General features: G+C 42.3%; 1 protein-coding gene across 5 annotated transcripts in view; it reads right to left on the bottom strand.

Moving 5' to 3' along the window:
• RPH3A (rabphilin 3A) overlaps nucleotides 1–12,912 on the bottom strand; it is a 342,231-nt gene that overhangs the window by 69,541 nt on the left and 259,778 nt on the right. For all 5 annotated transcript variants that reach the window (XM_037743711.1, XM_037743722.1, XM_017543014.2 and 2 more), the window contains exon 3: nucleotides 5,684–5,772. In XM_037743711.1, the coding sequence (XP_037599639.1) occupies nucleotides 5,684–5,754 (71 nt within the window). In that variant the 5' untranslated portion in view covers nucleotides 5,755–5,772. The remainder of the gene's footprint in view (nucleotides 1–5,683; nucleotides 5,773–12,912) is intronic.

The following is a 12,912-nucleotide window of genomic DNA, read 5'->3' as shown; positions in this document are numbered from 1 at the left end:
CTTATGCAACAGAGTGAGACACTATCTCTAAAATATATATATATATAAAATTATAAAATTATGATTTAAATTACCCTAATGTTATACTACTGAAGGTACATTAATTATACATTTATAAGCAATTTTTAAAAAGGAAATCCAGCAAAGTGAATCCAGAACAGGGAGCTGTGAGCAATAAACCAATGCAAATACCAACATTACACTCCAGGGGCCGAAGCAAAGCTCCCGACAGGGCAGGGAAGCTGAATTGGAGACCCCCACATGGAGCGAGGACCCTCAAAGGGAGCCAAAGTGTTTCTGGACGAGCAGAACATCTCCCTCCTGGCAGAAGCAAGCATAAATATCTCTGAAGAAAAATGTTCCCAAGGCAGGTCCCTAGGATTCTCACAGTCTGAGCATTCAAAGAGCAAGTAATTATGAGTGAAAATCTGCAGGAATGACAACAGACTTAGACAGTCAGGGGCTTCAGGCAGTCGGGTGCTGGCAAATGTTTAACAACTGAATCTCTGGGGACAGAGCCCCATGGAGGCCGATGTCAAATGCCAACATGATGTGACTAAATGAAGAGCTGGGAATAAACATGCAGCAGCATACCTTTATATAGTATTTCTACCTTACAGGCATAGTAGACATAAATAGCAGAGAATATCAAAATGTAGTAAAACAGGTCCAGCGTGGTGGCTCACACCTGTAATCCCAGTGCTTTGGGAGCCTGAGGCAGGCAGATCACCTGAGGTTAGGAGTTCAAGACCAGCCTGGCCAACATAGTGAAACCCTGTCTTTACTAAAAATATAAAAATTAGCCAGGTGTGGTGGTACATGCCTGTAATCCCAGCTACTGGGGAGGCTGAGGCACAAGAATCACTTGAACCTGGGAAGTGAAAGTTGCAGTGAGCCGAGACTGTGCCACAGCACTTCCATCTCAGAAAAAAAAAAAAAAAAAAAAAAAAAAAAAAAAAAAAAAAACCTAATAAAATAATTGAAACATGATTAATTTTGAATATTTATCACAATTGCGTGTAATATGATTTAATTATAAATATAACTTTATTATTCATTTTAGAGAAAGGGTCTCTCTCTGTCACCCAAGCTGGCATGCAGTGGCATAATCATAGCTCACTGCAGCCTTGAACTCCTGGGTTTAAGCAATTCTCCTGTTTCAGCATCCTGAGTAGCTAAGACCACAGGCATGCACCACTGCATCTGGCTAATTTTTAATTTGTGGTAGACATGGAATCTCACTCTGTTGGCCAGGCTGGTCTCAAGTGATCCTCCCATCTTGGCCTCCCAAAATGCTGGGATTACAGGTGTGAGCCACAGTTCCTGGCCAGGAATAAGTTATAATTGAATTATAATTTAAAATTATAACAATTTTTTAACAATGGCCACGTTTATTAACTGGCTTACAAAATTCCTGAAAATTTAACATCCATTCCAATGAGCTTTTATGGTGCATACCCAGCATACCACTGATTCAGGTATAATAATTATTGAATACAGAATGTGAAGTTACTACATGTGAAATATTTAAAGAAATACAATGTGGATTAAAAAACAAGCAAGGGGCAAAAGATTTAAAAATGGTCAGGAAGATACTAAAAAGAATGAAAAATAATTTTTAGAAATTAAACATGTAACTACTAAATTCTAAAATGCAATGGGTGATTTAATAGCAAATTAATATGCTCTAAGACAGAGTATACCAGGATGGAAGGTGTGAAGAGATTACCCAAAATGCAGCAGAGAGGTAAAGCAATTTGAAATATAAAAGAGAGAACAGACAGAGCAAGACCCTGACTTGAATAAGCAACATGGAGGTCTAATATTTATCTAACTGATTCCAGTTAGGGAAAATAGGGAGAACCGAAGAAAAAAAAATTTCAAGAGATAATGCTGACAATTTTCTAGAACTAGAAAATTTCTAGAATTTTCATGCCGAAAAACATGAATCCACTGTTTGAGGAAGCACAACATGCACAAAAAAAAAAAAAAAAAAAAAAAAAAAAAAAAAAACCAAAAAAAAAAAAAAAAAAAAAAAAAAAAAAAGAAATACACACTTAAGCACATTGCACAACAGAACATCAAAAAGACAGGCTTACATGGAGGGAAAAATCATCTACAAAGGAAAGGCAATTTGTTGACTTAAGACTCTTAACAGACATTTGAAAGCACAACCATTCCTTCAAAGTCCACCTAGAATGATGTAACCTTCAATAACAAGAGATAAATCGATGTTTTGAGATACACACAGTCTGAGAGAGCTTACCAACAGAACTTTACCAAATGAAAAGCTATACTTCAGGAATAAGTAAAGTGGCCCCAAGAAGGACCAAGATCCAGGAAGATTTGAACATTTAACCAAGAAACTAGAAGACAGGCAATTTTTTTTTAAATTCCAGTATACAATAATAATGTCTAATACATCACGCAGTAAACTAGCTCATATCCAGAATATGGAGTTAAAGAAAATATGGACAATATTTATTTAACTCCATATTCAGAATATGGAGTTAAATAAAGGATTAAACTAAGATACTAGAGAAGAGTAGCATGTAGGTAGGGAGGGTTGGAATTAAAATATTGTTAGGGTGTTTTAAGCACCTTGTGCTGTCTAGAGGAAGATGTTGAGACAATGAGTAACTCCAGATATGATTAGTTATGAATGGTAACATTTAAAGGATAGCCATGGAAATCATAGGAATGAACCCTATGACTTCAAAACCAATAAAGAGAAAAATAGAATTTGTAAAGCCCAAAGCCCAATTAACCAATTAATAAAAATAAAAGACAAGGAGAGAAACAAAAGAACTACAGAAAAAGAGAGGCAACAACCGCAAGAGAGTAGAAAAGTTAAACGATATAATAGATCAGCAAACTATAGCCTACAGGCCAAATACAGTCAGCCGCCTGTTTTATTCATATAAAAAAAAACATGCCATGCCCATTCATGTGCACATTGCCTATGGCTGATCTTGTACTAGAGCAGTGAAAGTGGAGTGGCTGCAATGGAGACTACACAGCCAGAAAAGCCTGAAACATTTACTATTTGGTCCTTTACAGAAAGAGTTTACTGATAATTATATTATCTGTAAATGGATTAAAATAATCACCTAAAAGACAAAGATTACCACTCTGAATTAAACAACAACAAAAGAAACAAAATCTGGCTAAAAATACCCTTTACATTCTCTTACCTGAAATGTAAGAGGACTAAAAGATTAAAAATTTAAAAGGATAAAAAAAAAAACTACTAGCTAAAGAAAGCTGATGTTTTTTAATATCGCGAAAGGGAGTTTGGGACAAAAAATCATTATTAGAGATAAAGAGAGACATTACGTAATGATAAAAGGTTCAGTTTTTCAGTAATATAGATCAACTACAAATCCATAGCCATCTCATAGAACCGCAAGGAGAAATTGGCAGATCCATGGTGATTGAAGGAGATTTCAACATAATACAAGTAGACTAAAAAGTAGTGAATGTAAACAAATGTTATGAACACAATTAATAATCTTATTTTGATATGTGAGTGACCTTACAAACAATAATTATAGAAGACACATTTTTTCTTACGTATTTGTTGAGTGTATCCTAAGATCTAGCTATAAGCCAAATCTTAACACGTTTCAAATACTAAGCATCATATAGGTTGTATTCTCAAAAAAAAATGCCATTAAACTCGAGATTAATAACACAAAAAGTAACAAATTAAGAATCCTCAAACATTTAGAAATTTTAAAATATACCTCTAAATCACTCTTGAGTTAAAGTAGAAATCATAAGATAAATTTAAAATACATAAAAATGAGAAACAATGAAACTATGTTGAAGTTTGTCAGATCATTTGAATGTGGTGCTTTGTGTATCACATTTAAAATCACTAATATTAGAAAAGAGGGAAGTTTTATATTGAGGTAAATATATAACCTAAGTATTTAGAGAGTAATAGAATAAGCTTAAGAAAACGGGAAAGGATTATTTAATAGAAATTAGAACAGAAATTAATCAGATAGTAAATAACAGGGCAATATTAAATAATTAATAAGAAAGACATTCTCATTTCAATCTCCTTTCCAACCTTATGTACTTCAAGGAGAACGTCTCAGATGGGTTCTTACATGACTTTAACACTTCTCTACCACTTGCTGGCTGCCTTTTTAAGTGGAAAGCAAGTCTCAGGCTCAGAGCCTCTGTGAGGCTACAGTTTATAGCTAGACTGTAATAACATTGTTTCTTTTAATTATTTATCTTTATGGTTACCTTTGTTCATAGAAAGCATGAACTAATTATCCACTTACATCCATTTGTGATAAAAAATGTTCTTGTTAAATAGAAGTGTTAATGTTTTGTAAGTAGCCAATTAAGAAATAATAACAATAATGATATTTCATAGATAAATTAAAAATTATAAAAGTGGTACTCAAATGACCAAGTTTAGAGAAACACTGCTCTCCAATAAGGAAAAATCTTTGCCAAAGAGCCTTTGTAGGCTGGAGGCAGTGGCTCGCACCTGTAATCTCAGCACTTTGGGAGGCCAAGACGGAAGGATCACTTGAGCCCAGGAGTCTGAGACCAGCCTGGACAACATAGCAAGACCCTATCTCTACAAAAAAAATTTAAAATTAGCCAGGCATGGTGGTGCATTCCTGTAGTCCAAGCTACTCAGGAGGCTGAGACAAGAGGATTGTTTGAGCTCAGGAGGTCAAGGCTGCAATGAGTTATGATTGCATCACTGCACTTCTGCCTGGGCAATGGAGCAAGACCCTGTCCCCCCCAAAAAAAAATCTTTCTACATTCTTTGGGCCACAACAACTACACCCTGACATCTATTCTTTTTACAAAAATAACCATATCCTCAACTGTCCTACCCAGAATTTAAACTCTTAAACTGACCCTAAAATACCGTCTAATATAAGATCCCCAGAAGTTCACAGTTAAGGAAACTCAGAGGCCATCTATTCCAGGGAGACCAAGTGGGATGGGTGGGTAACAGACCTGTCCACAGTGGGCCAGGATTAGAGACCAACAAGAAATGATGGGGACTGTGGAAAACTGAGAGCTCTTGCCAGTCCAAAGATATCAGCTGCTACATGACTTCTGCTGAACTGTTGGCAAAATTGTTGTCCAGTGTTTTCAGGTCTTCTGATCTTTTGAAGACATGGCAGAAATCCGGACTTTCATGTGAAGTCTCCCAGTTTTTACATGATCAGGCCCCAAAGTCTTTGTTTGTTTTTTGTTGTTATTGTTGTTTTAAACACACTTCTGCAAGTCAGAGTTAGCCTGCGGTCTGCCAGTTTGTAATCTCTGATCCAGTGCAACTTCCTTATTTAACCAATAAGGAAACGAAGGGCCCGAGAGGGGAAGATATTTGCCTATCATCGCACAGTAAATTAGCTCATATCCAGAACTAGAACCCAAGTCTGGTTCTAAACACCAGGTCATTTCTCTCTCCAGTCCACCAGGCCACCTATTCTATGGTGCATGAGACTCAGAATTTAATCTTGTTCTTCCAACCTTGCAAAATATTCAAACTAAGGGAGATGTTTTCATGACAAAACCCTTTAGGTTCCTCTCCCCCTATCTTAGGGAAAGAAGCTATTCCTTCTTTTTTTTTTTTTCAAGTGTAGAACTGTCAACACCTCGACTCAAAAGAAGCCACTCCCAGGAAGATGCAGCAACTTACTTTGATTGAAGGGGCCGGTCACTGGGGTACATCCAACGGTTAGAACTGTTGCTGAACACGGTGTCAGTCATGGTAGACGTCTAGTGCTCCTGGAAAACATGAACCCAGAGAGGACATCACCTTGTCATTCAGCCACTCCTTAGTTCTCAAGTCCCTGCTTTATGCCACACACCCAGTTAGATAAAGAAAGAGAACTAAATCTAGTGTCTTCATTTTCCAGATGGGGAATCTGAGATCCTAGGAGGGAAATTGTCCTGCTGGAAGTCACAGCTACCCCATGGACCAGAGGGAAGAATTCCCTCACCTAAATCCATGTTCTTCCCATTCACTGTTGAGGAAAGGCCGCCGCACTTCCAGCAATGTGTGGGTCAGAGTTAACTCGAATCCAGGGTCTTTCTGCCGAGCAAGTTATCTGACTTAGCTGTCTTAACAGTCATCCCTGCCTTTCCTTCCTGCCCTTCCCACCCTTCCTTCCTTTCCTCCCTTTCCTCCCCTTCCCTCCCCTTTCCTCCCCTTCCCTTCCTTCCTCTCTCTCTCTCTCTTTTATTATACTTCAAGGTCTGGGATACATGTGCAGAATGTGCAGGTTTTTTACATAGGTACGTACGTGCCATGGTGATTTGCTGCACCCATCCACCCACCATCTACATTAGATATTTCTCCTAACGCTATCCCTCCCCTAACCCTAAGGGCCCACCCCCCAATAGGCCCCGGTATGTGATATTCCCCTCCCTGTGCCTATGTCTCCTTGTCTTAAAAAAAAAAACTCTACATTCAAGCTTTCGGAAAATGGTATTGGCTTGACCTTTACAACAAACTTAGGATCTGCCTACTGCTTTCAGCCTGCATTGCTACTATGCTGATCCAAACTGCCACCATCTCTGCCTGACTTAATGCAATTGACTCCTCCTTGGTTTTTCTTCACCTACCCTTGTCTCTTTTCATTCATTATTCACAACCACAAAGTAGAAAAAGTCCAGTATTCACCAACTGATGAGCAGATCAACAAAATGTGGTGCATCAATGCAATGTAGCATTATTTTGCCATAGAAACAGATGAAGTATTGACATAGGCTGTGATGCAGGTGAACCTTGAAAACATGGTGCTAAGTCGAAGAAGCCAGACACAAAAGGTGATATATTGTGGTATTCCACTTATATACAGTATACAGAATAGGAAAATCTATAAAAGATAAAAATTAGAGCAATGGTTGCCCAGGCCGGGGAGGTGCCGGGGATGCAGGGCTTCTTTGTAAGGGCAGTGAAAGTATTCTAAAGTTGATTATGGTGATGGATGCACAACTCTTGTGAGAATACTAAAAGCCATGGAATTGTCCAATTTAAATGGGTGAATTATATTACCTGTGAGTTATAGCTCAATAAAGCTGAAAAAAAAAATGGTGCCACCACTTTGGAAAACTGTTTGGCAGTATCTATTAAGCTAAAAGTCCATCTACCCTGTGGCCCAGAAATTCTACTCAGGTATATACCCAAGAAGTATACTCAGGTATATACTCAAGAAAAAAAGTGCTTAGGTTCTAAGACATGTACAAGAATGTCCACAGCAGCTTTATTCATAATAGCTTAAAACTGGAAGCCATCCAAATGCCCGCCAACAGGGAGCAGATCCAGCCGTTGTGGTTTATGTGTACAGCGGAATGCCAGTGAGCAATGACAGAGACGCTTCTGATATGGTACATGTACCAGAATGCCCTGGATGAACCCATAGACGTCATGTTTGGGGAAAGATGCCAGGAACAAAAGGCAACACACTGTTGGATGATATTGACATACAGTTAAGAAACGACAAAGCTATTTGGCAGTGACAGAAATCAAGGCAAATAAGTTGCTTATTTAGGGGAGACTACGGATTCAGAAGAGGTGGGAGGGGGGCCTCCATGGGGTGAAGATATTTCATATCTGGATCTGGGTAGTCACTAATCAGGCATAGACATCTGCAGAAGCCATCAAGCTAAGCTCTTAAGATGTGTATGCTTCACGTCCTTCCCTTTTCCCCACAAAAAGCAAGTCAGTTACGTCACTCTTTTGCTCAAGAGTCTTCAGTGGCTCCCCATTGCTCCTAGACTCAAATCTAAACCCCTTAGCACAGCCTGGCTCCCTGTGGTCTCCTTCCTTCCTCCCGCTCTTCTCATGCCCTCTTTCCCAGGCCCAAAGGCCTTCCTGCGGGTCCCTCAACATCCCCAGCACATTCCCGCTTGCTCTTCCCTCGGCCGAGAAGCCTTCCTGCAGATCCTTGTCCAGATTACTCTCTCCCTTTGTATAGATTTGTTCCTAAATGCCACCTCCTCCAAGAGGGCCTCCCTGACCACCCAATTTAAAATAGCTCCTACGGGGGTGTTGGTGAAGGGAGAGTATCAGGACAGATAGCTAATGCATGCAGGGCTTAATACCTAGGCGATGAGTTAACAGGTGCAGCAAACCACCATGGCACACGTTTATGTGAGTAACAAATCTGCACATTCTGCACATGTGCCCCGGAACTTAAAATGAAATATATATATATATATATATATATATATTTAAATAAATAAATAAAAATAGTTTTTCTTCTTGTTTCTCCATTCTGGCCTCCTTTACTCTCATTTTTCTTCCTAGCTCTTATCATTTTAGTTGTTTATTTTTATGTTCGTGTCTTTGCTTAGAGTTTGAATCCCCCTGCCAATATGTAAGCCACGCAGAACTTTTTCCATTTTGTTCACTGCTTAATCTCCAGCACTAGCATAGTGCCTGGCACCTAGAAGGTATGTAATGAAAACTTGCTGAATGTGTGAAAGAGTCGCCATCAACACTGTCACTCCAGCTGAACTCAGCCAGGCTTCATTTCTCTCCAAACCTGCCCCCGACCCCACCCCTCTGAAGGTCCAGCCAGGAGTAAGAGAAAAGAGACCACATGGAAATTGCAGTAATTGTTTTAAAAACAAATGGAAAGTAGATCAGCGTGTCTAGAGGGTCCTGATTTCCCTGTAGGTCTTGTTTTCTGTAACGCTGAATAGATGAGAACTTGGGAGGTGAGCATACAGTGACCTCCCTCTCCTGTCCTGATTCCTTTGTAATTATTTAATCTCTGTGTGCGGGGAAACCAGAGGGGAGTGCTGGTTGGACCCGTAGCAGAGAAGGTCCCTCACAGTAAAGCTATTTCATCTGCCCCCACGTGGTTAACATAATCTTCCCAGATTAATGTGGCATTTCATTGTTTCCACTTCAAAAACAGAAAGGAGAGACAGCTCCTGTTGTAAAAGAAATTTGCTGAAAAAGAACTTTAATGTCTCATTATTGCCTGTGGCAAGAGCTGAGCAGGCTTCCCTGGAGCCCCCTACTTGAGAACCCCTGGCCCCTGCTGGGTGCAAAGAGGCTCAGTCCCAGGAATGAGCTACCTCGGCTGCTGTTGGTCCAGAAAACTGAACCTGCAACTGAAGGTTTCATCTGCTTTGTAGCAGGGAGAAAACACGGCCCTTAGAGACCCTGGGAGGAAGGTAGGTCTGGGGTAAGGGAGCACATCATCGCCTCCCAGGAATTCTAATCTCCAAATTCCATCATCCTCAGGGCAGAATCTGGCCTGCTCACACTCTTTTATGTTCAGTCATGTACACCAGGGTTGTGTTTCCCACTAAAACTCCACCTGCAAAGCCTAAACTCACTGGCTGACTACCCAGGGATGACCACCCACTCCATCCCTCCAGGCCGGAAGCCACCCTGCACAGCCCCGGTTATCTCAGCTTGGCCACTCGGGGCTCTCAGTGCACTTAACAACCCAGGATTGGACTCTTTATCTAGTGCTTACCCCAGTCTACCAGGCCTGGACCAGAAGAGGAAAATGCTCAAGCCATCAAAGATAATTGAACAACTAGAGAAACAGGCCCAGGGAAACGAGGTTGTGTGTCCACTGGCAGATCTGGGATGGAGGTGGAGATGCAGTTGGGAGGTGGGGGGGGTGCATCGTAACAGTCACTGTTGATTCCCCCATCTGGATCCCCCTACAGCTGGTGCACCCTCCCGATCCCAGCCTCTAGGAGTGTTAGCCGCAAAGGGCTCATAGCAGCACCATTTTCCAGAGAATTGCCCTCAGCCAACTGGAGCTGCTTTGCCCAGAGATACCAGGGAGTAGCCCAAAGCCAATGGCTAATGTATAAGAGAAGGGTAGAAAAGCACAGCCCCCTTGCCCCAGGGCAAGATGGCTCTGTGCTGCCATCACACTCCAGACCTCCCCACGGACTGAGCTGAGGCCAGACTTCAGGTGAAGCCATACCCTCGCCGAGCTTCCTCTGTTGCCCTGTCCTGCTTGGAGGACCCCCTGAGTCCATCACTAGTACAAGAATGCACATCTGAGGTTCTGCTTCTAGGGAACTTGACCTTGTGAAGGAGGAGACCAAAGAATCTCGGAGAAGCATGGTTCTGCTCCACAAGCTCATTACATCACCCCCGGTGGTCACTTAGCCATTTTCTAATCCAGTAGAGCGTGATCCTAAAATGTTCTCCTGAGATGTTTTTCTACGGGCCTGCAGATGATATTTCATGAAGGCCAACTCTTCATGAAGAGTTGAGGGTGAGGCAACAAATGGAGAAAGTCTAGTGGTGAGCCTCGGACACTCTCAAACCACTCCCCACTTTCCCATCACTCACTACAGAGAAATCATCATCATAGGAGGAGGCCTGAGGCCCAGGGAGGACCAGGAGAAGGAAACCAACCATGGATACCAGAAGCAAAAGTATAAATGTACGTGTCACATAAATGGTACCGATTTCCAGCTCTAGGACCACTGCAGAAGCTTGGCTCACTGAGAAGTTTAAACACCAGCTACACTCTCTAGCACACAGCAAACACTTGCAAAGTGGTAATTCCCTTTTCCTGTTTCTTCTATACTTGATTCAACAATAATGACTTACATTTTTTGAGCACCTATTATGCACCAAATTGGTTCTGCTTGCTTCTCCCCTCGCTGTCTTTAGCATTGCTTGCTAAGGGATGGCAGTTCCATTCCCCAGAATCTCCAAGGTTTTCCGCTAGCTGTAGTTGAATGGAAAAAACAATGCACAGCCTATTGAGTTTCTGAGCTGCTGTGGCAGGTGTCTGAACATGACCCAGCAGGGCAGGGCTGGCAGGGGATTTATGCAGCACTTCAGGGCACTGCAGGGAACCGACGGGAGCTGCGGCTGTCTGCATGGAGTTCAATGCCACAGTTGGCCTCCCTGTCCCAACAGTCTTGGAATTAAACCAGATGCTTTGCAGCAGAACCTGCAGCCACAAGTTTGAACAATGCCCAGACAGATGCATCTCTCAATCTTTCCTTGCCCCTCCTCCGTTTCCCTGAGTGCAGTACACATCACTACTCAGTTAGGTATCTGGAAAAACTCACTCCGACTATCTGATGGGGTGGGAAACATACTTAAACAAAGGGCCTCAAACTGGGGGAAAGGGGAGTGTCCATGAACAGAATCCAGGCTGAAAATGTTTGGTTTGGCTCATAAAGGATTTTTTAAAGGGTAAAATTAAATCACTATCTTAAAAGCACAGAATTGAATTTAGAATGCAGATTGCCAGCTTCTCTAGGGAAATTGGAAGAATTTAAAAATATTCATGGAACATCTACTATTACTATGTGCCAGACACTGTTCTAGGCACAGGGGATTCAACATTAAAACAAACAAAGACAAAAATAATTGTCCTTATGGAACATACCTTCTAGTAGGGAAGACTGACAATAAGCAAACAAGTTGAATATTAAACGTGTCAGCTGGTGATGAGTGCTTTAGAGAAAAATAAAACAGGGAAGGGTGATTGGGAATTGGTGGCAGGCAGTAGGGGGGGGTGATTTTAAATAGGTGGTAAGAGGGAGCCTCATTGAGAGATGCTATTTGAGCAAAGACCCAAAGTGGGTAATAAACTGAGCCACATGGCCATCTGGGGGAGAGCATTTCAGGCAGAGATAAAAGTAAGTGCAAAGGCCCTGGGGCAGGCACGTACTTGGTTAAATTGGCGAAATGGCAAGGAAGACAGAGTGGCTGGAGTAAAGAGAGCAAGAGGGAGCTGAGATCAGAGTGGTGGTAGGGGAGGGGGTCAGATCCTGAGGACCACGTACACTTCCAGCCTGAGAGATGCAGGAGGCCCAGAAAGCCTCCGAACAGTGATGCAAGCTGAGTATATTCTATTCCATCTCAAATACGCATCCAGATTTGACTCTTTTCCAGGCTGTTAGGATTTCTGCACACCCTTACTATGACAAGGACACTTGGGACACCAGAAAGACGGTGATCTCCTGCTTTGTCTACTGTGCTTGATGGAGCCGAATGCCCCTTCACTTGCCTGCCAGCCTGGTCATTCCTGCCTTCCCTCATGGGACCCCAGCAGTCCTTACATATCCAGTCACATCCAGATGGCTCAGGCTGCTGTTGGCTTCTCCTTGTTCCTAGAGCCAGCTGGGACACCCCCAGCCTTCCCTGAAGCCAGCTAAGGCTGAAATGACGAGAGCTTGGCTCCTTCCATCCTAAGCTGGTTGGTGCCAGAGACAAGGACAGAGACAGGCCTGGGAGGTCCTAGAGACAAAGGTGACTTTGTGTTCCTGGCCTTGAAACAACAAAGCAAGTTCATTGTCCCCTCCATAGGGTTTTCCCATTGCCATATAGCAAGATGGTGCCTGCCATGAGCCTTTAAAGAACCCCACAAGACAGTCCCCATTTTACAGATTTTAAAGTAGGCACAGAGTTCATCCTCCACTGCTCTGCTATTTACAAGCTGCATGGCCTTGGGCAGATACATAATGTCTGTGGGTCTGTTTCCTCATTGGTAAAATGAGTATGTTCATCCCAACACTACCTACTTCATCATAATGGCTACTTAGGGTGTGCCTGGCCCTGGGCTAAATGTTTGCCATGGATGGCTTCATTTAACTCTTCCAAACACCCATTAAGGAAGGTACAAGTATTGGCTGGGCACAGTGGCTCACGCCTGTAATCCCAGCACTTTGAGAGGCCGAGGTGGGCAGATCACCTGAGGTCAGGAGTTCAAGACCAGCCTGACCAATGTGGAGAAATCCCGTCTCTACTAAAAATATAAAATTAGCTGAGCATGGTGGCACATGCCTGTAATCCCAGTTACTCGCAAGGCTGAGGCAGAAGAATCACCTGAACCCGGGAGGCGGAGGTTGCAGTGAGCCGAGATTGCATTATTGCACTCCAGCTTGGGCAACAAGAGCAAAACTCCATCTCAAAAA

Source organism: Cebus imitator, unplaced genomic scaffold (genome assembly GCF_001604975.1).
Source record: "Cebus imitator isolate Cc_AM_T3 unplaced genomic scaffold, Cebus_imitator-1.0 Scaffold8, whole genome shotgun sequence".
NCBI classification, from domain to species: Eukaryota; Metazoa; Chordata; class Mammalia; order Primates; family Cebidae; genus Cebus; species Cebus imitator.
This window is presented reverse-complemented; position numbering and strand designations above follow the sequence as displayed.